Source organism: Centrocercus urophasianus, unplaced genomic scaffold (genome assembly GCF_019232065.1).
Source record: "Centrocercus urophasianus isolate 14NV4802_14NV808 unplaced genomic scaffold, USGS_Curo_1.0 seq_10, whole genome shotgun sequence".
In the NCBI taxonomy this organism is placed as follows: Eukaryota; Metazoa; Chordata; class Aves; order Galliformes; family Phasianidae; genus Centrocercus; species Centrocercus urophasianus.
The window spans coordinates 72,714,326-72,740,761 of NW_024884142.1; the positions used below are offsets into that span (position 1 = coordinate 72,714,326).

At 36.4% G+C, this 26,436-nt stretch overlaps 1 protein-coding gene across 1 annotated transcript in view; it reads left to right on the forward strand.

Annotated features, from left to right (window-relative positions):
• Positions 1-26,436, forward strand: part of TTC27 (tetratricopeptide repeat domain 27) — a 102,950-nt gene that overhangs the window by 49,813 nt on the left and 26,701 nt on the right. The window contains exons 10-12 of the mRNA XM_042812472.1: positions 3,312-3,425; positions 20,540-20,635; positions 22,679-22,801. Coding sequence (XP_042668406.1) covers positions 3,312-3,425; positions 20,540-20,635; positions 22,679-22,801 — 333 coding nt within the window. The remainder of the gene's footprint in view (positions 1-3,311; positions 3,426-20,539; positions 20,636-22,678; positions 22,802-26,436) is intronic.

Genomic DNA, 26,436 nt, shown 5'->3' on the forward strand with positions numbered 1-26,436 from the left:
TATAGACCACACAGTATTGTGGGGGGACTGACACTTCTTGGTGTGGATTTTAGGTCTACTTTTCAGTTTCACCTTACATACATTATATTCTTGGTTTTCAGCTTTAAGCAGGTTTCTCTGTTTTTAGTTTCCTTAAAACCAAGATTTTAACTTTCCAACTAATACTTGTGTACATTTGTTTCTATGATATATATATGGCATATTGGTGGCACAAACCTCCTTGAAGATTCTTGCTAGCTTGCTCTGAATTTTGTACAGATATTGCAATTTCCACAACCACTCTTTCTCTGTTTCTTTAACAGAAAGCTATAGGAGTTATCAGGGAGTGCATCATACCTAGATTAACCTCTGAATAAGGATGGGGCTGAATAATGGTACCTGAGAGTTAATCCAGGTTTTGCAAAGCTGTTGTAATTGAGTTTGATCTGAATGTCATTTGTAATAACCACCTGTCTCACAATTCAGATACTACCTGCTGTTTTTTTCTTACATGGTAACCAGGATATTAGGAAAGTTATGATGTAGTATTAGACTGCAAACTACTTTTGATAAGACTTTGAAGTTCATATTGTTTCATTCACTTACCAGGTGAGAATGATACATTGAATGGAATAGTTTTATGTGATGTTTTGGTAGTATCTCCTTTCTACACATTGAAATGATGGGGGAGGAAGGTAAACGTTTGTGGTTTTTTTTTGTAGGAAAGAAATGTGGGGTAGAATTGGAATAATGAATTTTCCCATGCAAAAACATTCCATTCAGTGCAGAAAATCTTTCCTTTTTTTCTCCATGTATTTTTCCTGCTTTTCTTTTTCTTTATTTCATTGTTCTTTCCTTAAAATAAGAACAGATCAACTTTTGAGGATTCTCAGTGGTATGTTGTTTGTTATTTATTTTCTTATTGGTCTTTGATACAAAACAGTAAACTTATCTGTTGACAAAACTTGCATAATCTTGATTTTGTTGTTGTTTGTTTCATGTGTTTAAAAAGTATAAAGTCTAAGATTAGATTGAAGTGGAAATATAAAGCTTTGCAACTGACAGATCATTTATGGTCTAGAAAATGTGGAGAAGTTGGATGTAAAATGAAAACTCATTAATGGTACAGGTTCTGAAATTATTCTTTAAAAGTCCTCAAATGTAAATACTCTGTATCCTTTACATTTATGCTTTTGATCTTTTCTTTGTGCCTGTGCTGTTTTTAACCATATAATTATGTTGTGAAAATGTGAGCATTGGAGTTCTGATGTAAAACCAAACTCAACGTGGATAAAGTTACAGCCTTTTCTAAACTGAAAAATAGGCTTGTTTCTCATTGTCATAGGCAATTGCAGAGGCTTTTTTATTGCAATGAATTATTAGAGAACTTCTGTATTTCATTCATTCATAACTGTACAGCAGATATACCTTGCATTTCGTTTTATAAATATCTTTTGCAACCCAGGATCCTTGGTCAGGAGTCAGGATAGGAAAGACTGTGAGGCTGCACAGTGCCTCCCCTCGCCTGGTGGCAGTGCTGGCCCTGCTGCACCCCAGAGTGCAAATGGCCCTTTGGACTGGCAGGGCACAGTGCTCGCTTCAGGTCTAACAATCATTTAGCAGAGGAAAACTTCCCTTTTAGTGAAAAACAATAATTTGACAAAATGTCAATAGTGGAGAAAATTGGAGGAAAGTGAAGCTTTCTCACAAAAGTAGCTTTTTCTTTTTTTTTTTAAAGTTAAAATAAGCATTGTTCAAGTGTTTGGCCAAACAACCCCTTTAGGTTTATTTTAGCAGCTGCCTGTAATGGGCCACTGAAGAAATCTGGGTCCTGTGTCAGGAATGCCTTGCTTGCTTCCTGCAGTGGAGATTTGGCTCAAGACCAAACAAAATATGGGTTTGGACTTCTGTGGATGAGATAGGAGGGATATGGAGCAGTCAACCGATTTATTGATCATAATTTCTAAACGGGCACTTAAAATTTTGTGCAGTATAGAATACTGTAATTATATCTGCCTTGTACTTTCAGGTCCTCAGCACAGTTAGAATGGTATGGAAGCCTTGGGGTATTTACTACCATAATGCTAACTAGAAATCATGAAACAATTTGTTCAGGGCTTGTCAGTCAGAAGAGGAAGGATCAGTTGATGTTAAAGTTTCTGGTGGTACATGCATTCATACTGTTTTTGTTATACTTCATTTGCTGTTGCCTTTTTTACTTCCCACTGTAGTTTTGCTTGGAGAGAATTTGTTTTAGATTGTTTCTTTCTGCTTCCTTTCCTGCAAAAACACTGGGGGAAAGAAAATAGATTACAATATGACAGAAATTTGTGAGACATTTCAAACAAATAAGCATATTTTTTAATGCTTTAGGAGACTTTTAAAGGGATAGAATAAAACCACTGGGGCTCTTTCATCAGTTTACAAATATCTATAGACAAATTTCATTTTTCAGAGAAACTGGGTCATATTTATATTGTCAATAAAGTTAGCAAGGAAGTTTCCCTGCTGTCTCCCTTTTCAAAGTAAATATCTAACAGAAGTTATACTTTGAAACCATTCTGGAAAGAATTCACACTACCTACATATTGTTAAGGAATATCAAGTTATACTGGCTACGTAATTCTCAAGTTTTTCTAAAAATTGGTCATTGGAATTGGCATTGAGTTCTTGGTATCAAGGCAGGATATTCAAAGACAGAACTTCCCATACCTTTAGCAAAGCTTTTTACCTAGTCACTGTACATCTATCACATCAAAAGCTTGCTGTTATTCTCAAGTCATGGCACACTTGAACTTCATTAATAATCTTGAGATTCCTAGCAAGTTCAGCTAATATAACATAGAGATGCTGTTAATGCAAATGTTGAAGTACCTGGAGTATAAGGAGAGGTTGAGAGAATGGTTTTTCTCAACCTTAATATAGGAAAAGCTAAGGAGAGGAAACAGGGCTGTCTATAACTATCCAGTAGTGAGCTGTGGAGAAGGCTGAACCAGACTTCTCAGTATGAAGTTCTTTATATTTCTTTAATTGTGAGTAGCTGCTTCAATTTGTGCAGTTTATTCCCTACTTTTCTTCATTGTGCACCATATGGATATCTGTGCACGGTGTTGCAGTAGGACAAAATTGATTTGATGGCCTTCTTTTCTAATGAAAATTAATAAAAGTGATCTTTACAGCCTTAGTTTTATCTAATAAATAATGCAACCATATATTTTACTTTCAGAATAGGAGACAGAATTTGTGCTTGAGAATGGTGTTAAAAACTTGACTTTTTTCAGCATCTTTTAAAATGAACTATCATATTGTTTAAACTGCTGTTTTCTCTACAGTGTTTGCTCTCTCAGCCAAAGTTCTGGGCCATTCAAACTTCAGCCTTACTTCTTCGGACCAAGCTTGAGAAAGGAAGCACTCGTAGAATGGAACGAGCAATGAAGCAGACACAGGTAAGGCTTCTCCCTTGACGTGACCCAGATGTCTGAGTTATGAATATGGGTTCTTTATGTATAGAATGGAGACAGGCCGGAGTTAGCAGCTTCCTCTCTGAATTGTAGTGAGCCAAAGTTTCTAATTATGTCTCAATTAGATGCATTTCTGCCAGTCCTCGGACAAACTCACGTATGTATAAAATAGTAAAGTTTTTTGAAGATTGAAATTAAAATCCATGTTCCTACCTTTAGTTTCCGATTCATTTGATATCTGAGGAACTCTTTCATGTGAGGATTCACGAATGTAAAGCTGCTACTGATATTTAAAATTATTTTTTACTGAAACAAATCATCTGTAGAAAAAACTGAAGCTTGAAAATGATCGCTAGTGTTAAGAACAGGAAAATACATTTGTGACTAAAACTGCACTTCTTATTTACTGTTTGATGTGGTACTCAGTAATTAGTATTTGCATTGTAAGTTTGAGGTAGTGATTAAACAATCTTGTTCCAAATGTAGATCAGTTTTCAAATAAAAATAGTAACAATAAAAAAAATGCATCTGAAATTTATCAGCTAGTGGGATTTATTTAAGACAAAAATTTTTCGAAGGAAAACTGTGTAGGCTTTATAAAAGATTTTTTTTCTTCATATGACATTTTGTTAGCCATCTGTCACGTTCATCCTGTTTAGTCTTCTTGTCGCATGAACAGCAGGCATTACTATGTGTCTGTCAGGCAACAATCCTGCTGACTAAAGCGGCCAGGAATGTACAAAATTAATGATTATGGTGCTCCACAATTAAATCCTGAGAAGCTGATGTTTCATTTCAAATCATTATTAATGCATGAATATTAGAAGAAGTGCAGCTTGGATGTGTTGCTGCATTTTTCTTCTGCTGAGGGAGGTCACAGAGTTGCTGTAGTGGAATTTCCTAGGGTCAGTAGGAGATGTCAAGGAAGCCAGGATTCCAAGTCTGGGAGAAGATGTAGCATCTGGTGGCATTTGGGAAATGATCTCAGGATTCTCAATGCCCTAAGCTGTGAAGCAGTTGGAGCGTTTCCAACATTTTTGTCTAGCTTGATAAACCTGAGTCCTGGAAGCTGTTATGCTGTACAGTTTGACATTCTCATGATGGAAATCTCATGAAGGCCTTATCATTTTAAGTACACTTATCTATATTGTTGTTGTTGTAACCACCATAATGCAAAGATTTCGTTAGCATACACTGTGACATTCTGGGAGGCACTATAAACACTGAATATATGATTTAAAATATCATATTTAATCTTAATGTTTTCAATTTCTTTCACTGAATTTTCTAGATATTTGAAGTATCATGATATATTTGTGTTGATTTGATACCATATCAAGCTGTTTAGCTCAATATCCAAAAATAGTTAAAGTTGTATAAGGATTGATCTGTGCTAAATTAATCAAATAACTTGAATAACTTTCCATTTAAGGTTTTCATTCTTGAGTTCTGTAAGTTTAGAATTTTTTAATATCGTAGTTTCTAACAGTTCAAAGACTTTTTAAGGAATTGGGAAATATAGGCTTAACGCTTGATGAACTTTCCATTGAATTCTCTCATTAAATGAATTCTCCATTCATAATGCAAATTTTTTTGATACATCATTTAAAAAATATGTGTAAGCAGTGCCTGAGGAGCTTGCTAGTTCTTCATCTATTTAGCTGTCTATTTCTCCTTTTCTTCTCCACTCCATCCCTCCATTCTCCCCCCACACTCCCATATATCTACTATAGCTTTTGTTTGTGATGAATTTAAGCATCCTTTTAATGAATTAATATCTTTATATTATGAGTATACAACTGGTAAGATGTATGCAGTTTCTCAGGCATAAAGCAAGCCAGGCATCGTTTGTTGATGTGCCAAATAATATTTTTTACTGTGTTTCATGGGCCTGTCTGTGTTTGTCTAACCTGTTTTAATTACTTCAAAATAACTGCATCTATTTTTGAAAGAAGGGTATATTGGTTGAGTATAGCTGCTGTTCTCCAAGAATTCAATATATCCCTACTTTGTTAAAAAAGGTGTTATCAAATGGTTTTTAAATACCTATCCTAACTGGAAATCTTCAAAGAGAATTGGAGTGATTGTTTTGAAAATCTTTCAGATTCCATTAAAAATCTGGACTTCAGATAATATGGACTTTGGAACCACCACAGATTTTCAGATAATCATTCTGAGTACTTTGGAAGGTACGTCAGCTAGTAGCTAACTGGAAGTGAGGAGGAGAGATATTTTTTTTTTCTTAACATTTTCTGAATGCTGCTGTCCAATTTTTTGCCGAAATGAGGCTTGGGCCTACAAAAATAAGGTTAAAAGTTTTTGAAGTCAGTACTTTTTTCAACCATTTTTCTAAGAAAAGGAAACTGTTCAAGAGCTAAACAGAGTACTTTAATGTTCCACTAGAATATTTAATCATGACCAATATGGTGTATATTGAAGTCTGGATCAAGGGTGCTGCCAAGTAAAATGTGTCTGGATACAGCATGATTTTTATTTAAATTAAAATAAAAATAGATGTTTGTTTCTTTTTTGTTATGTTTTTCTTTTTTCCACATATGGGTACAGATGGGGGAAGGTTAAGTACTAAGATGGTAAGAGAGGAAAGAATAGTTGGGAGAAAAAACAGGAGGAAATACTGTTAGGTTTTGATAAATAGCTCTTTGCTTAAGTAGAACTCTGCCATTTCTGCATCATCTGCATCAGTACTGGGATCTTCAGCTACCTTCTATTCTAAGGAAGTAACTCAGAAACGATTAATAATGGAAAATGGGTTGGAATAAGCTGCTAAACCACAAATTACTGCTGAAAGTGCAGCCAGAGCTCAAGTAACAGGATGAGGGAGAAATAGGGAGTTTTGAGTGGTCTAGGAATTATGAAAAAATGAGAAAGGAAAAAGGAAGGATGATTTTAAAAGAAATAAACAAGATTAGAGCATGAAAATATCCCATTGTAGTGTCTTGATGTTTGAAACAAGAGCACTCTTCCATCTCAATGAATTTTAAAATATTTTTAAGAATGAAGCAAAAAGAATTAAAGTGCTGTGCTGAATACAGGGGACGGTGGGTGTGCAAGTGATGAGAGCGTTGTTACTCAGGCAGTAAAAAGAGGTTAAACTGCTACGTGCCTGGTATACCAGTAGCCTACTAAAGCCTATCCCACAGTGACTTGTTACAGCTGCTTCCTGCTGCTTAATCTGTGTGGTTACACAGGCTACCTAGATGCCTGGAGCTTTTGTCAGCTTGTTACATGGCCCCTTTTCTGATTGTATTTTCTACTGCTGGCTGCACCTGGCGATAACAAGCCTGTAAGCCAATGGCTCGATTTTTCCCAACATGCAATACGATGTCAGTGATATTTCATCTGGTTCTCTTGCTTTTCTTGGCAGTAGAGGAATTTGCCCGTTAGTGGGAGAGAAATGTGTCTTGTAAAGGGTGTTTTTAATAAGACTTCAGGAGAGCAGGGAGCAGACTAGCAATATTATAGGCCAATCATTTTGTCTAAGATTGAAAGGTCACATGAGAGCTTGTTTTATATCCTTAGTCATACACAGATGTATGTGGTTGGGAATTCTGTGTCAACTGCTCTGTAATTTTCACTTAAATAGTACTTCAGAGTGTCATTTTCTCCAGCAACTAATGTTTTTCTGTATGTATCAAAAGGGGAAATCTTGACTTTTTTGGTTTAAATTGTTCTTACCAGAAACACGTTGTAGTTGCTATTCAATTCATTCAACTCTGAAAATACTTTAGTGTACCTTGAAGGCCAGCGTAGATCCAGTACTGGCATTTCGTGCTCTGTGAGGTGTAAGCTGTCTAAATGGAAGAACTCTACAGTTTCATTACTTTCACACTGATGGTCTTAAAATAGTTATGCAAGAAAGCTGTGTGATTTGTCATAGAAATATATTCTCTTTCTTTTCAAAACAAAACTGTCCCTTCCTTGCCAACTTGCTCCCTGTGCTTTGCTTTATTTGGCTGTTGTTTGACATTAAATCAATTCAGCATTTTAAGGGTAAAGCTCAAAAAAGAGAGGGGAGTAGTCTTCCTCCCACTAGGTATCTAATCTAGAGAGATTTGAGGCTCAGATTTTTCCCATCTCTGTATCTTCAAACATCTGAAAACCAAGGTTGGAGCAGTGTAGAGAGACTTCTAAGTGTGACTGAGAGAATGACAACACTCGTCTGTTTAGTTTAAATACTAACTATACTAAGAGTTCCTCTTTTTCACCTGTCTTGTACTCTTTTACATAGGATTTTAATGATTGCCTTTAGTTGTCTTTTGAATGGGAGAAGAGAGGAAAAAGGAGAAAAATGAATGATAAATTTAGCCAGTAAATTTGTTTTATGGAATGTTGAAATTTATACAGAAAGTTCATGGAATTTGAGAAATACACTGTTGAACTGAGAGAGATTTAGCTCACTTTTTAGGAGAGTAATAAGTGGAAGAGCCACCTTCTCTTCTGTTCTGTAGAGATCCCACATGGATATCCCAAGAGTTCTCAGCTCTTTTGAATTGTATTTATTAACGGAACACATTTCAAAAAGTTTTTAGAAAGAGGAGAAAAGCCAGGTGCCTTGTAAAAGCTTTTCTTAATGAGCTCCAGACAAGATCAGAAAGTCTCCAGAACCATAGAAATAAATGTTATTAGTTCAGAAGGCAATTGCAAGGGAGACTGAACTCTTGGTGATAGTTACGATTTCAATTTCAAATCACACATTTTCAAAACATTTTATTTTGCTTAAACAGATGACAAATTTGACAGATTGAAGATGTTACATGGCACGAGTGGTTCTGGGGATGCACTGAGCACATTAACACACTTCAGAATAATTAGCACAGCGATGCTTGACACCCTCTGTTTTTCTTCCACTATGTAATTACGGTTTCTGTTGGAAAAACAACAAGAAGCAACTAAAATCATATCCAGTCTGCCAAGTGTTGTTCAGGAATAACTGAAGTTTTTCTTTTTGTAGCACTAGCATAAAAGAGAATATTAAATAGTATGATTTTCCAGGTACTGATTTCTGGCTATAAATTTGCTACTATGCTGTTCTATTTGCCAGTTTGGATCAGTAGCATTCACTACTGTGGGGAAAAGAATGTAACCATTCTTTCTCTGCTAAAGTTTTTTCATATTTTTCTCAGTTATTACTTTGAAAAACAAGTCTTTTTGCTCATTCAAGAATTGTGTTCAATCTTGAACTGTTCCACTGTTGTGTTGTACACTTTCCAAAAAGATACCAAAAATTGTACGTGTCCCATTTTTTGAGTGTAGCCACTGAATTTTGGCTCTGAAAGTGTTTACTGTTTTCCCTTTACACTCTCTTCATTTATTGTCCTGACAACTAAAATGATGCTATTAGGACTAATATGTCAGATAGGACAATCCTTGAGCTATGTTGAAGCGTAAAACTATGCTTTTTGTCCAAATGATGACAGTAAATTGCGAAGAAAAATACTAATATTGATAGATTCTAGGACATAGCATTTACATTTTTCTGCCTAAGCTTTTGCTTGTCCTCTGGATGAGCTCCAACAGGTCTGTATCTCTCCTGAACTGAGGACTCTACATCTGGACACAGTACACCAGGTGAGGCTTTACCAGCCCAAAATAAAGGGACAGGATCACTTCCCTCTGCCTGCTGGCCACGCTTCTTTTGATGCAACCCAATGTGCAGTTGCTGTCTGTGCTGCAAGAGCACATTGCTGGCTTGTGTTCAACTTCCTGCCACCAGTACTCCCAGGTCTTTTTTGGAAGTGTGGCACTGAATCCTGTCATCCCTCAGTTTGTACTGGTAGTGAGGGTTGCCTCAACCCAGCTGCAAGGTCTTGCATTTGGATTTGCTGAACCTCATAAGGTTCACCTGGACCCGCTGCTCAAGCCTGTCTACATCCCTCTGGATGGCTTGACTAACTCCTTGAAGAGCTGGAAGTTAGCTTTCCTAAAACTTAGTATCCTAATTTTACTCTTTGCCCGTCTCATATCCCTCTGGAGCAGGGACTCAACTGTAGTATGATCCCTACAGCTCGGGCAGCCTCCAATCCTGATGTCATCAATTGGTTCATTTGCATTGGTGAGCAACAAGTCCACAATTGCATCCCCCCTGGTGGAACCTTCTATTACTTGACTCAGGAAGTTATCCTCAGTGCATTCCAGGAGCCTCTTGGATTTCCTACAGCTCGCTGTGCTACTTTTCTAGCTGATATCTGGGTGGTTGAAGTCCACCAGCAGGATAAGCACTTGTGATTGCAATGCCTCCTGTAGCTTAAATCTGTTCTTCACGAATAAGCTTACAAGTCTCGCTACTTCCAGAGATTTTAGGGGAATTTCTGCTTACAATTTGTAATACGTCATAAAAATGAATAACGCAAGTGGCAGGTGAAAGATCTCTTTTAAGAAGCCACGCTTGTCTGATAAGGACAGTGAGATAACTATGAAATGATAGAATCACAAGTAAATGTTGTACGGATAAAAATACTACTCATACTTTTCTAAACCATTTGTGTCCTCTGTAAGAGGATTTTTCTGGAGTCTTAACTCATTGATGGACTTTAAGACTGAAACCTGTACCATAACCACTGGCAGTCAGTAACTTTAGGTTCAGTATTTGCCCAGACCAACAAGCTTGTATTTTGATAGTGAGTGATGCTGTAGTGGTACTGAATGCCTCATTTATTTCACTGTATTTCCCTTAGTAGTAATATTTGACTACAACAGAACATCCCAAATGACAATTGCATAGGGAGTGCTCTATGTTGCACAGTATAGTACTTCAATGAAAAGGAAATAATATGTCAGACATTTATGAATTCAGTTATCTTCTAATCATGATCTCTATCTCTTTTGTATTAATTTTTATATATTTTTTTTAAATCTAAATGCTTTAGATTTCATTTGGGTTTGTTGGACTCATTTCCTCTTGTCTGCTTTTCCTCCCCACCCTATTATGAAGAAACTGAAGATTTTTTTTTAGTAGACTGGTACTGACAACTTCAGTTACTGTTTCTTAGGTGTTACTGCTTTCAGAGTGGAATACATGTTTGCAGGGATTTATGTCCTGATGGAATACAAAAAAGCATTCATAATAAGAATCTAGTATATGAATCATCTTAGGAAAAATAGACATGCACAGTTCTAGCATCCTAATCAATAATTTCCACTGCAGCATATTTCTTTGTCTTAAAACTGTAACATCTAACCCTAAACATCTTCCTGTATCTTAAAAGTTCATTTGAATTAATGTGGAGGAAAAAAAAAAAGGCTGTCTTGGTTGTCTATAAGTTTTGCATAGATTCCTTACAAAGGAACATAGAATTAGACAGATAGAAGACCTTCTAAAGGTAAGTGGCAGAATTTATCAAAATGCTCCGTCTAGTTTTCTGGAATAAAATTAACATGAAGTGATGAAACTATTTTTGAGTAGAAAGTGTAGAGCAATTACTGACAATTGAAGATTTAGCTGCGTTGTTCTATGCTAAGTACTTAGTGCTAAAATGTTTATGCATGCAGTATCTTTTGATGCAGTCACTACCTGTAGAACAACATTTGAAAATCCTGTAGTTGTGTCATAAGGAATAGAGGAAAATTAGTAAATCCAATTGATTTTTAGATTTTTTATTACCAAATATATTAATCTCGCATTTATAATAAGTAATTGTTGTATCAGCAGCACATGTTTGATATCGAAGTTTAAAGATGCATTATCGGGAGAAATTCATTGGGAAAGTATCTGTAGTGAAAGAACATTGAAGTAGAACAGGTTTCAGCATCTGTAGATTCATGCAGGTTTATAAGTTTGTTTTCTTTTCTAGCTCAACACCCAATTCTTTCAGTTAGAAAGCCTTTGGGAGCTGATAAGTGTTTTTCTTGTTTGCCTATAACACTGCATTAAGAAAGGAGCAAGTTTTAAATGCAAGTTGATTGTCTTTCTAGTTACAAGCCTTGTGATGTTGTGTAACTGATAGTATAATATACACTTGCTGTGTTTGCCAAGCACGCTTCCACTGAGATCTGGAAGAGTCTAAAGGTGTTTTATTTAGCATGTGAGAAATGCCATTCAACATTATCTAAATTTTTTAAAATTAGATATGCAAATCTATCATTGTCAGGGTGTTCTATATTTGCTCCATGTGTAGTTTTATTATTGCTGAAAGCTACTAAAATTTGAGAAGAATGCTTTTAGATATTTTAACAAATAATTTTATATTTTAAGACATCTTCCCTTGAAGATAAAGCATACTGAAGCCAGAGGGAAATGACAAAAGTTCATGCAATTTAAATGGTTATGCCTCAGTGTTATTTCATTCAGCTAAACTATTTTGATTCAAATCTTTCTTTTTTCCTTCCATTTGTGACTTTTTTCTTTTTCTTTAGAAGATGATTTTCATCAACATTAAGAATTAGACTGCCTTTCAATTACACATAGCCTTTTTTCTTTTTATTTTTATTTTTTTCAAAATAAGGAGGATTTCTTGTAGACATGTTTAAAGCATCATTTAGCATAAAAATTCCGTTGCTGGCAGAAATGCAGAGCTAATGGTTATGACTGTGTTGAAAAGTAGTGTTACATAGCTGAGAACTTGCTTTATCTAATAGAGGTTTTGTGTTCTTTGTATCCGTAGTTTTCATGGAATGAAATGGGAGGCATTACTTTTAGAACTATGTACATTAGGCATTTCTCTTTCCCCTGTTAAAACTTTACCTGAGGAATATGCCTTCAGTCTTCCCCTGCTAAGCTTTCCAGGTGAATAAGTTATTTTGCTGTGATTGGAAGTCCTTAAGAGCATAGCATCTTTATTCTTCAATGTCATAAAGATTAATTCAATCTTAAAATATTAATTTATACATGTTAGGATCTTATTTAGTGAAATGAAGCGAAGACCTACAAAAACAGTCACTGGGGAATAAGAACAATAAGAATGAGACAAATGTTTGCGTGTCTCTAGAAACCGATCCAGCATTGTTCTGAAAATGTCTTCCATTAGAAGGTGCTTAGCTGCAGTTTTAACTGTTTCAGGAAATGAGCAACAAGAGGCTGTTTTTGTTTTTGGGAGGATTTAAGGTGGAAAACGTATGGAAATGGTGGTGCTACAATACTTCAGAAAATGGAATAGGTAATAAGTCAGAGCCAGCTTTGTGAATTGAAATAATTGGTAGTTTTGTCCTCCCTTAAGAACAATCAAAAAGACGAAACAGTCTTGTCAGTAAGGCTTTTTCTCCTGCTGCAAAAAGAGTGTTTTACTTGATCGGTTCATCAGAGCGCTCAAGCTGTGATTTCAGTAGAAACCCATGCATTTATTGTCAGAGGAGATTTTCAGTAGGAAATCTTTAAAAACCTCAAAATAATCACTCTCAAATTTTAAAGCAGGGGTCAGAAAGTAGTTGTATGGCCAAGCAGGGGTAGGATCTTAGAATATTATACTGGAAGCGTTTTGCTTTTATTACGTAGGTCAACACCACAGATAATCACAGGGAATGTTCTAGGCAGTTTGGCTCTTAACCAACAGTTAAGAGTGAGATCGTAGCAGACTGCAGTGTAAACCTCAGAGATTGGTGATCACTGACCCAGAGTACTGATTTGACAGTAAGTGCGGGAAACTGACCTGTAAGAAAGGTAACTGAATTGGTGACAGGTCTTTGTGAGATATATTTAGAAATAATGAAGAAATGCACTTTCAGGGAACTATAAAAAGAGAAAATAGAAAAAGAATCGACTACTGTGTAATTAGTGAGGTAAAATGATAACTTTTTAGATGGTTATGTTATTTTCAAAAATGAGAAGTAATTCAAAAGATGAAAATAATCATACTTTTAAATTAGTTTGTGTTTTTCTAGTGTAGAGAGATGAGTGCTTTTTCAGGTAGTTATTTCTACCAAGAACTAATTTCCAGCATATCGGGGGTTTTGCTCTCTGGTATGTTATGTGGAAGGTTGGTTATTATTATTATTAATAATAATAATAATAAAATTATAATAATAATAATAATATGATAAGGTCACTGTATGTGATTTGTATATGATTCAAGGCAGAAAATTTGGTGTTATGGTATGTAAAGGATCAGTTGAATGGAAACATTGCTGGTGGAGATAACCTTTGCACAATAGTGTGGGCTGAATGTAATTTCTGACTGAAGAGCTGCTCAATTCACTCTGTGCATGTTCTGTTCCAGTTATAGTTGTGAATAGAGGGATATATTTGGCTTTTGAATTTTCCAAACTGATTTAGGTCCCACTGATTCAAATAATTACTTGGATTGGTATATGGAGATTTCTATTATGATATGATACTGGCTCATTTCCTCATTTCCATTTGCTATTGCAGCTTCCCAATTTCTTCGTGGTATTGCTTTGTAACTATCTGATCATCGTAAATCATTGCACTGTAAATCATTGCACATAAGAACACTGTGCTTTTGTGATAAGATTTGGATGTTTTGACACGTGGAGCTGTTTTTGTAAGAGATATGACCTACTATGCCTGAACTAGATTTTAAATGGTATAAATAATATTGTTTGTGACTATTACGTGCGTTGCTGTGCTATACCTGCTGATTTTTCCAGATGCAGATCTGTACAAACACTGAAGTTGCCCAGAAATAGAAATGTAGTAAATGATTCTACCACAGAACTCTATCTGTCCTTTATCCCATTTTTTCCTGTATAAAATGTGTGCAAATAAAGGTCATGATTAATGTTGCAAATTCAGACACTGAGAAGTTAAAAAATACCAAACTATTTAAGGAGCCTTCAACCTGTTTCTTGCCAGGATAATTCCTCTGCCCTGAAGTCTGTCTTCCTTTCTCTGGTTCCACACTAGAAGTGCAGGCTAAGGGCTAGGTGAACTGCCATGGGCCTAACAGCCTCCTGCTCCTAGGATTTTCATTGAATTGTTTTAATTGGAAGGATCCTTAAAGGTCTAGTCCAGCTCCTCTGCAGTGATTCTCTGGATGAACATGTACAGCTAGATCAGGTTACACAGAGCCGTGTCCAGTCTGACCTTGAATGTCTTCAGGAACAGAGCATCCACCATTTGCCCAAAAGTAGGCAATAGCCACCTCCTGGAGAAGTCCCTTTTATCCTCCTTCCAGCCCTCTCCCTCTGACCCTGACTAGAGTATCTCATGTAAAAAAGGGGCAGCTGAAAGCTAAGTGCGTTAGTTCCTCTGGCAGCAGTACACTCGTTCCTCCTGAAGATCATCAACACAAATTCTCCTTTGTGAGAGTGGTACCATTAGAACTGACAGATGATTACCCTTAATTAAACAACTGAAGGCCGCTAACAGACTGAAGAGTGCTGACAGATTGTCATTATGTTTCTGCAGCCCTTGGTTCTATTGGGCAAGGTTTTCAGTATCTTGAGCCCAAGCTTAGTTCTTGTTGCTGCTCTGTGAAGCCTTAGCAGCAGAAGTGTTGGTGTCCAGTTTCAGTCAGTCCCTCGACCTGTTTGGTGCAAGTGACCAGCACAGATCATAAAACTTTGTCCAGATGAAAGAAAAGTTTGCTTTAGTTTGGTTTTTAATTGATTACATACCAAACAGACTGTACCCAATCCTGCTTTATGATTCTGGGAAGAACTCTATTTTTGTGGGGAGCTTGATGTGCTTCTGTTTGAAAGCGTCATACAGTCAGGCATGGAATATTTAATGCATTCAGAGTGTTTCCATTTTTGCTTGAAATGGAATTGATTTCAAGCCAACAGTTGCAGAGGATGCTTATTTTTCTCTTTGTTGAGTAGATCAATCATTAACACAGAATGATAGGGGTTTTGTTTGTTTTTCCCTGATGTATAGACAGCTTTCCAGGAATATGTGAAGAACTGGATTGGACGTCTTTCAAGAAAATGTATATATTGAAAACAGACTTCTTTATATGTGATTGCATTTCTTTGGGATAGCTAAAGTTTAAACACTTTGCCCATGTGTCATATTTCTAATGTACTTACCATCATATACTCTACGGTTGCTGGGTCAGGCTCAACTACTGGAAGAATGTGTTTTTCCTGCCAAGTAATTTTTCAACAGAAACTACTGAGTATCATCAGTCAAGGTTTCATTGTATAGAGAAACTTTTCTGAGGAAGATGATTTTTTTTTTTTTTTTTTTTTTTGTAAGAAGGGAAAATAGCGAGTTTTCTGAGGTGTTATGTGAAATGTTCTGTAAAATTTGTCACAGAAGAGACCAAACATAAGTTTCTTGTCATACTCCTGTCTCCCTCCCTCACCAAAGAACTGAAGATGTTCTTGAGATTTGCAAGTGAATGAGAACAGATGAAAAAGATTTCTGCAGGAGAGCACTTTACGGATAAAAAATAAAAATAGGTTACAGATATCAAGATATTTATACAGATACACATCTATATTTATACAGATATCAAGATTTTTTTTTTCATTACAGGCATCTAAGGATGTCTAAGTAATATGTAAGAATTATGCCTGTATAGACCGAGTAAAAAAAACTACAAGGAATAATTTATAGACAATGGTGATTTTATTTATTTTTTTTAATTTTGTTTGTTTCTCAAGATTTCTACTTGTATAACAGAATACAATCTCTACCTTAGGTAGAAGGAAGCTGAAAATGTTTACGTGTTTGGAATTGATAACATTGTCATGTGAAATTTCCCTCTGGAAGTCTTTGCTTTATTTGAAGTATTTGTTGTTTATATTCTACAGAAATTACCATGTAATTTTTAAGTTCTAACTAAAACTTTTGTGACATACATAAACGCTTATTTTGAAGCATTATGCTTTATTTTATGGTTAAGTTGAATGAGGCCTCTGCTGCCTTCAGACTAACAAATTCTTATCTTTTGTATTGCTTGTGCATATATTGCTCTGCAACTTAAAGTAGGTGAAAAGCAAATGTGTGTATATGTTAGGTAAACTCGTGTCATTCAGCAAGAGAAAAAGTACAGGGTGTTTCCAGTAGATTATTCTTCTTGAACAGGGCGTTCCAGTTGGAAGACAGAGTAGGTTTAAATGGCTTATAAAGAGGCATGTATATTTTTTAGTATCATACATAAACAATGAAATACTGCATATAAACATTATTAAGCTGAAGGGTTCTGCTTGGCTATCTTATGTTTGTGGCTTTCCTATGGAAGAACTACATCTGTTAAAGAATGCACCTATTCTGCATTACAAACCACGAACATTTGGCATCATTTATTTTGTGTAGCAATTTATTTTAATACCTGACACAAGAGGGGAAAAGAATCATAGTACAACAATAAATGTTGTATGGCTTCGAGTCAGTCAGACCCTTCTTGCTTGCTACAGGCAAGATTTTTCTTTTCTGAAAACTGGACACAAGCTTTACTTTAAAAAAGTTTATTTGCTCATGCTTTTAAAGGGAGTAACAGCAGAAGTGTCAAATGCATCAAATTTAAAACATTTTAGGAAAAAAAAAACCTGGGTCTGTCTCACAGAGAGGACTGCGTTATTCTCAGGTTAACTTCAGGCAATTTAAAGTTAGCTTTAAGAAATTTTAAAGCAGCTATCAAGCAGTGTTATTCTTACAGAGAAGTGTGACGGGTAGTCCTCCAGTCAGTTTAAGTGTATGTGGTGCTTGAGGTTTATGAGATCAGTCCTGTTGACCAATAGTTTCATTGAAAGGATGACATTGTAAAGTCATTACAGCTACCATATTTTAATGTTTCTAAGATATTTGAAGGAGGAAAAAAATATGGTAAGATTCCTGCCTTTTTAAGAATTTATCTTCTGCAGAGTTCTCGCAGAACATACTCATTCTTCTGCAAATTTTGAACAATGTAAAAGCTCCAGTAAGTACTCCTGTTCGGAGATCTTGTCATCTCTGCACAGTGTAAGAATGTCTTTTGAGTTTCCATGAATTGCAACTCAGTTTTTAAGTGCCTTAAGTTTGTGATGTTATAATTCCTTTGAGAAAATTAGATAAATAGGAGGAGGAAGAGTTCTTTGCTGATGTTGAAATACATCCTTGCTTAATAGCTTTTCCTTTGTGTTAGCTCTTGACTGTTCAGTGATTTTCATCACTTAATAGAAGTGTATCATTCAAAAATCTGTGAACTTTTTGAAAGAATTGCTCATTATTTTCTTTAAGGCATTTTAGCTTGTAAACAAAAATACCATCTTAAATATCGAAGTGCTGTTCTGAATAACAGTTCTGTGCAATAGTAAGTAAAAATATACTGCTCTTACGACTTTTTATCTAGTGATAAAATTGGCAACCAGTAAAGTATTAATTATTTGGTCATTCTTTCCTTCTCAAGCTTTTCTCAGTTGTTTGAATTTTTTCCACATTATATTCATACTTATCAACAAGAAATTATTTTCTCCTATTAAACAAAACTACATTGCATTGTTATATGAAATCTGTTTTCATTGCTTCATAGTTTCTGGCATTACTTCACTAAATGACTAAGTTATTTTGACCACTGGATTTCAGAGGTTTGGTTATGTCTTGGTTTGTCCCAGTGGTCTTGGTTTTAAGAGCTCTTGGCTTGGCATAGAGCTGTTCTGTCGAGGTTGTAGTCTGTACTGTGAATCTGCTTTGTTGCTTTTGTACAGTATGTTTACAAAAAGAACTCAACTCAATGAAATTATGTATCCATAAACTACTAAAGTACTTATTAAAGAGCTTTTTTTTAATGTGTTATTTAATTAACAGGACAGAAAATATGCAAAGCACTAATAATTCCATGTATTTATTTCTAGAAGCTCAAACAAAAACAAAATATTCTGATTGAGTTAGAATGTATTTCACCTTCCAAAGAAGTTATTTCACAGGTCAAATGATTTTCTGGCTTTGTTCAGACTTGGGATAATTATTGTTTTTAAAATTTTAAACTGTAATTTACTGTATTGTCTGATCTTATAAAATAATTAGCTGAGAAATTTTTCAGTTTAATTTTTGTTGCAGTATTGCATAAGAAAACATGTTTGTACAAAACTGTTGAATGTTTTTAATATAGTTCATAGTCAAGAAAATGTTGTAATTGAATCATTACTATAAAGCTTTATTGAATCTGATTCCTTTTGGATTGGCTCAGAATTGTGATTTTTATTAGTCTGTCCATTTTTTACAAATACACTTTCCCCAATTCCTTGGGGTAGGTATCTGTGTAGTCTCTGGGAACAGGTAGGTCTCTGGAGAAAACTCCATGAGAGACTTGTGAATAAGTTTAAATGTTTAAAATAAACCTATTTAAAACTAGGAGCTTAAACATAGGTTTAAAAGCCTGAACTGCTGTTGCCTGTTGTTATTTTTCTTACTAAAAGGATGAAACCTTTTGCTATCAATAGCAGTTAGAAAATTTTTAGTGTTTTAAATCACATAACTGATTATTTTAATTTTTCACAACTATTATTTGCATTCCTTATGTAGGTTGAATTCAGAAAGAAATTTCATAGAATAATAGAATCACAAGGTTGGAAACGACCTGTAAGATCACCTAGTCCAACCATCTTCTCGTTACCATTGCTACCACAAACTAAACCAGATCTCGTAGCCTCTTGAACATCGCCAGGGACGGCGACTCCATCACTTCTCTGGGCAGCAATTCCAGTGCCTGACCACTCTCTGAGAGAAAAAGTTTCTCCTCATGTCTAACCTAAACCTCCTCTGGTACAACTTGTGGCCATTTCTCTGCGTCCTGTTTGTTGCCTGGGACGAAGAAGCCAAAACTGTCTTCACCACAGCCTCCCTTCAGGAAGCTGTAGAGTGCAATGAGGTCTCCCCTGAGTCTCCTCTTCTCCAGACTGAACAATCCCAGCTCCCTCAGCTGCTCCTCATAAGACTTGTGCTCCAGACCCCTCACCAGTTTCATTGCCCTTCTCTGGACACGTTCCAGGCCCTCAATGTCTTTCTTGTAGTGAGGGACCCAAAACTGAATACAATACTTGAGGTATGGCCACACCAGTGCTGAGTACAGGGGGATGACCCTGCTCCTGCTGGCCACGCTATTTCTAATGCAGGCCAGGTTGCTTTGGCCCTTTTGACCACCTGGGCACACTGTCAGCTCATGTTCAGCCAAGCACCAACCAACACCTCCAGGTCCCTTTCCTCTTCACAATCATCCAGTCACTTGTCCCCAAGCCTATAATGCTGTTGTTGTGCCCAAAGTGCAGGACCCAGCACTTAGCCTTGTTGAATTTCATCCCATTCACCTCAGCCCAGTGATCCAGCTTATCTAGATCCCTCTGAATGGCCTCCCTACCCTCAAGCCAATCAGCACCACCACCCAACTTGGTGTCATCTGCAAACTTGCTGAGGGTACACTCAACAACCTCATCTTGGTCATCAAATTTGATTTAGACATATCCAATCCCATTTTTCCTTTTGTTTGATAATCTTTGTGTCCATTTTCCAAGATGAGGAAATTCTAAGAATTTGTCCTCCTATAAATTTTTGAGTTATATGCAAGACTTGAATACGAGTCATACGAATGCAAGCAATTTAATATTCCCTTATTTGTATTTTTTGCATTAAATTTACTGTTTTTGTGATGACTGGCTTTTGAAAAAGAGCTTTACACTTAAATTAAATTTCTACCCAACTTTCTGGCCTCAGCAGTTTTAACATTTTATTTTTCTTGCTATTGAATTTTACTTTAACTAACCTCATAGCACATTTACAGAGCAAAAGTTCGTGCTGAAGTTACTGCACTTTTGCTATGGAAGATGTTATTCTCTTTCAAAGGGTTTCAGAAGAAAACATTTCTTTCTCATAAATCCAGAGCTCCACCAAAACAGAAAAGCCTAAATTATATTGCACTCCAAGCCTCAATAATTTATTCTAAATTAGAAGCGTGTTTCCAAAAGCATGGCTCAGAATGTTTTCCTTTCCTTTTTAATAAGAAATTTCATGTTTAAAGCACACCAGTGCAGTGTTTGACATGAAAATAGAACTGGATAATTGAAATGCATTAGGCAAGGGCACTAACATGTGGCACACTTTTTTTCCTGTGCAACAATGAGGTTGAAATTGTAAATTTGATTCTTATTCCTGTTGTATGTACTTTAAATCTCCTCAGAGCTTTGCTTTTTTTTTTTTTTTGCTTTTTTTTTTTGGTGTTGATTAAATTTAAGTGAATTCTAAGTGACCATGTGCTTTTTATTTACAGGCACTTGCAGACCAATTTGAGGATGCAAATACTTCAGTATCTGAACGCATGAAGGTTTTCTACTGTTGTCAGGTGCCTCCACGTTGGACTATACAGGTGTGAAGTAACCTCATTTGAAGCTTTACTTTAAAGTCTGTGGTTCTTACATTTTTGATACTGCATGACTCAAGATCAGGGATAGAATACTATGACTTTGCACTGAAAGACTGTAGAAATAAGACATAACCTAAAACACTTCTTCTGGAAACAAATCGAGTTCTACTATATTTTGCTTTCATATCTCTTATTATGTCAGGGATGGAAGAAATTGCTTGTAGCGTGCTTCATCTTTTTCAATTTTACTTCCTTAAAATATGGACAAATTTTCAAGCTCCCAACATTTCTCAAGTTAAAATAATTTTCCACTGTGTTACTATTTATTACTCTTAGATCACTATTACTTGCATTTTTGTTTGCCGTGTAACAATCATTAACTTTGAGTTGTTTTCAGGAAGCAGACTGGTCAAAGCAGCCAAGCAAGAGTCAAAAGTGCTGACAAAGTCTTTATTTTCTTGACATGCCCTTTTATACCAGTGTTGAAAGGGCATTTTTTCCAAAACTGAAATTATCTTGGAGGTAAACTCCATTCTAGAATAGAATTCTCTATACCAGTCTAATTTGGTGATGCATATATTTTCTTAAGTTAGTTACTAAATTCATCATCGCAAATCTCCAAAGGTGTGCATGTTTTATTTTTAACGATGTTTTATTGCTTTCACTTTAATTTCTAATCTAAAAGCATCTTGTTCTTACCAATTATATTTTCTTCTAATAGTTTCAAATTATATCACAAGCGGCACTTTTCAATCTAGGCCAATTTTCCAAGCCAAAGATAGAAATACTAAAACAGGGTCTCAGAATGGAAGATGGCTGTTGTCTTTCAGTTTAAGTTATGAAGAGACATTGTCTGTATAAATTTTACCACATCTTAATTTTTGTAAATTTAATAAAAATTAAATCTTGCTTAATTTTAGACAGTGGAAAATGTAGCATTTTTCAAAGTAAATAGCATCAAATGAACAAATAATCACCTTGTTACAAATTTTCACAGTTTATGCATTTATTTGAGAAAACTGTAGCCAACTTTTTTTGTTTGTTTTTACAACTAACCAGTTTATTTTTACGTATGGATCATTCCTCAGATTTGCAACTGATACTGAAGCCCATTATATAAAGAGAAGTCTATGACATCTATGCAGAACTTAAGCGAACCTATTCAGGATCACCAAAAACACTGCAGAGGTTCACTGTGCGGGATCTCATAGCATAATGAGGTGTCCTTTTATAGAACGCTCCCATTTGTTTTTGCAAACCATATAGTGTATTTCTAACACGCAGTAAATAAGTCATTCTTTCTTCAAAGATGAAAAGCTATATGCAATCTTAATCTCTTCTTTAAAAAAAGATAAATAAAAGACCAACTTTCAAAGTTGTGAAAACATACCTTGTTTATTTTTCAGTTGAAGGAATTACTCATATATTTTCATAACTGCATTGAAATAGGAGTAGCTGGATTTGAAATAACAGAGAAGCTGGCTTATCAGTGATGCAAACTCAACTAAGGAATTGATCCTGAGCTCAAATCCAATATTGATTTGACTGAAAACTAATGCCCGTTTGCAGTGGCTATTTGCGAACTGATCTCTAGTAGTGCACCTAGCAAAGCTGCTTTAGAACTTTCGTCCATCTGTATTTACACAGGTACAGATTACTATGGGAGGCATTGCTAGATGCAGATTTAATGCCTTCCTTTAGGTTTTAGTTTCCCCCTCTCAGTGTTTGCAGCATCTGCTGCAGCTGCTCTCCAGCCACACAGCCCATTTGCTTCACTTAAGGAGTGGAAGTTCTCTCTCAATTCATCCTTCACATGCGTGTTTCAATTTTTATATTATTGTAAACTAGTTCAAAGTAGTTGAGTTACTGGCATGAGCTGGAGTCAAATCAAAGCAATTATTTTTCTGTTGTTTTGTTTTTTTGAGGTACATAAATTTTCTGAGGCTCCAGCGAGGGGTTTCAAGAGGGTAATTTCATGTTCTCTTTGCTTCTTGTTGGTGTCAGAAATTCTTCTAACATCTTAAAAAACTGTTCTTATTTTTCCAGCGTCAGCTTGCGAGCTTACTCTTTGAGCTTGGGTGCACCAGCTCTGCTTTACAGATATATGAGGAGCTGGAAATGTGGGAAGATGCAGTAATCTGCTATGAAAGAGCAGGACAGCATGGGAAGGTAAGAAAAACTGTTTTTTACAGATGGCAGTCTTGCAGTGAGATCTGAAATATGAAAGACTGTCTGATTTAATCTGTCAATTCACTGATGACATGCATTTCTATAGGGGTATTGTGAGGAAAGTCCATTTAGGACACGGGATGTGCAGATCTGTTATGACCTGTGAGTGCTACAATGGGGGATTTGGGAGAATGACTACATGAAGTAGAAATGAATGAATAAGAATTAACTTAGGAAGGAAGAAGACAGTTAAGTCTAACACGTTAAAAAATCTGCCAAGAAAACTTCTTGTCTACGTTCAGAGAGAAGATTGTGAGAGGGATTTTTGAAAATATTAAAGGAAAATTAAATTAACAGCTACAACAACTAGGGATACGCTTTGGGGAGTGTATCTCGATGGAATCTCAGACATGACATAGACACCTTTATCTTATATTTTTTAAGCCTGAGTTAATATTTTTCTGAACTTCTCTGTTTCTTTAAAACTGCTGCAGTCACATGCAGTCAGCTCCTGGCAAAAACAGCTTTAAAACCATCATCTGACTGAATGTATAGATGACAGAATTGTTTAAAAATGCAAACTGTAGCAGCCTTCCTATTATTGAATGTTTTACTATTGCTATTGGAGCTGTGGTAGGAGGATTTCAGTGATTCCTGGAAACAATGCCTATTTTTATGGAAATGTAGCTATATTCTCTTTCTGGTACAATCTCTTGGGCAGAGGGCCTGTAATTAAGAGGAAGATATCAAGCGTTGCTTTCAGAATTTATAGAGCTTTGAGAAATATTTACCTTCAGAACCAAAATATCCATTATCTTGTTTCTTTTCCTTTCTGTTCTATTCCTCTGTTTAGCACATTATGTAAGTATATAAATGTATGTATGCTTTTACAGAGATGTGTGCTTACACTAATTAAGCTTATTGAATAGAAAGCTATAACTGAACACACACACACAAAAAAGAAAAAACAGATTTTTTTTTTTTTCAATTATTCACCAATTCCAAATGTCGTTCATTATAAACTAACAGTTATGTTTTGCTGTCAGTTCTGTGTCACATTATGCATGCCTTAGGGGCAGTATGCTAATATCACAATCTTTTCAGTACTGCGCAGAAGTAGAGGTCAATACTTTCCATTTCCTGGAAATGCATTCTGTCCCAGTTACATTCACAAACCACCCTTAGGGAGTTATGAAAATGGCACTCAGAGAATAGGACAGGATATCTGACACAGGAAACTGCTTAGAAATGCTTTCAGAATGAGGGTTTGTGCTGTGCTTTGAAAAAATGTTATGCAAGTACTGAGAGTAGTGATAGGAAGAAAGTCAGCTTCAGATTCCAAAAAAAAAAAAAAAAAAAAAAAAAAGAAAATTAGAAACATTACATATACATCAAGGGGAATAACTATTTGTGCTGCTTATCAAAAAGCTTTAATTGTGTAAACTGTTTGTATTTATCAAAAGCGTTATGTTTTTAAACAGCTTAATTTTTCTTTTATGTGAATCTAATGAAGCAAGATAAATGTACATGTTATTGAAGAACTTCATATACACGTGCCTAAAAGAATAAACAGTTAAATAGACGTGTAGACATGTAAATATACAAATATTTTTCACTCACAACTGCTTTTGTATAGAAAGCATTAAGTACTGGAAAACCTAACAAAACAGACAGAAATCAGCAATGTCAATAAGTCTGAATACTTGGACATCGAATGTAGTGTGTTCCTTCCTTCTACTTTAGAATTTTGCACTGAAAAAAAAAAAAAAAAAAAAAACCTACTAAGGCACATAGGTAAGGTATGCACAGCTCCACAGTATGCACTGGGGAAATACATAGTTCAGAATTTTGACAGAATAATATAGCAGTACAGACTCTGCAGAGAAAGATATCACTAACATTTAGAAAACTTTTTTGTGGATCCTTTCTTGTTCTTTATGTATGGCTCTACATTCCCAGAATCACAGATTGGCCAGGGTTGGAAGGGACCTCAAGGATCATGAATCTCCACCCCCCTGCCACATGCAGGGCCACCAACCTCCACATTCAATACTAGACCAGGCTGCTCAGGGCCCCATCCAATCTGGCCTTGAACACCTCCAGGTATGGGGCATCCACAGCCTCTCTGTGCAGCCTGTTCCAGCACCTCACCACTCTCTCTGCAAAGAACTTCCCCTGACATCCATCTTAAATCTTCCCTCCCTCAACTTCAAACCATTTCCACTTGTCCTGCAGTTATCAACCCTTTTAAAGAGTTGATTCCTCCTCCTGTTTGTAGGCTCCCTTTAGGTATTGAAAGGCTGCAATGAGGTCTTCCCACAGCCTTCTTTTCTGCAGGCTGAACAAGACCCGCTCCCTCAGCCTGTCTTCATAGGGGAGGTGCTCCAGGCCTCTCATCATCTTTGTGGTTCTCCTCTGAACCCTCTCCAACAGCTCTGTCTTTCCTGTACTGGGGGCTCCAGACCTGGACACAGTACTGGAGATGAGACCTCACAAGAGCAGAGTAGAGGGGGACAATTATCTCCCTGTCTCTGCTTTTTTGATGAAGCCCAGGGTACCATTTGCTTTCTAAGCTGCAAGGGCACACTGCTGGCTCATGTTAAGCTTTTCATCCATCAAGACCCCCAGGTCCTTCTCTGCAGGGCTGCTCTCAAGGACCGCTCCTTCCAGTCTGTATGGATGCCTGGGATTCCTCAGGCCCAAGTGCAAAATTTTGCACTTTGCCGTGTTCAGGTTCATCCAGGCCCACCTTTCTAGCCTCTCGAGGTCCCTCTGAATGGCATCCTTTTCTTCCACCGTGTCAACTGCACCACTGAGCTTAGTGTTGTCAGCAAACTTGCTGAGGATGCACCTGATTCCATCATCAATGTCATTGATAAAGATGTTAAAGAGCACCGGTCCCAAGACAGACCCTTGGGGGATGCTGCTCATTACCAGCCTCCACCTGGACATAGAGCCATTGATGACCACCCTCTGTCTGCACCCTTTCAAACAATTTCTTATCCATTGACTGGTCCACTCATCAGATCCACATCCCTTCAATTTGGAGATAAGGATGTGGTAGGGGACCATGTCAAAGACCTTGCTGAAGTCCCGGTAAATGACATCAGTCACCTTACCCTTGTCCACCGATGCTGTCACTCCATCCTGGAAGGCCACCAGATTGGTTAAGCATGACCTTCCCCTGATGAAGCTGTGCTGGCTGTCTCGAATCACACACTCATTCCTCATATGATCAAGCATGTCATCCAGGATGATCTGTTCCATGATCTTCCCAGGCACAGAGGTGAGACTCACCAGCCTGTAGTTCCCAGGGTCCTCCTTGCTCCCTTTCTTGTAAATGGGAGTGACCTTCCTCCAGTCATCCGGGACCTCACCTGACAGCCACGACTTTTCAAATATGATGGAGATTCACTTGTTTCATAATTAGTAAAAAAAAAAAAAAAGTGATAACATGAGTCAAACAAAAGAGTGCCAAGTAGTGAGCAAAGCAGGGCACAGAGCAAATGAAAAAGGTATTATAAGTTCTGAATGCATTCTACGTTGATGGCCACTGTTGACTTTCTACAATTTCACTTGTATTCCTTTAACAGACCTACTTAAAAACAGACACTACTTTCCATGTTTGTAATGAA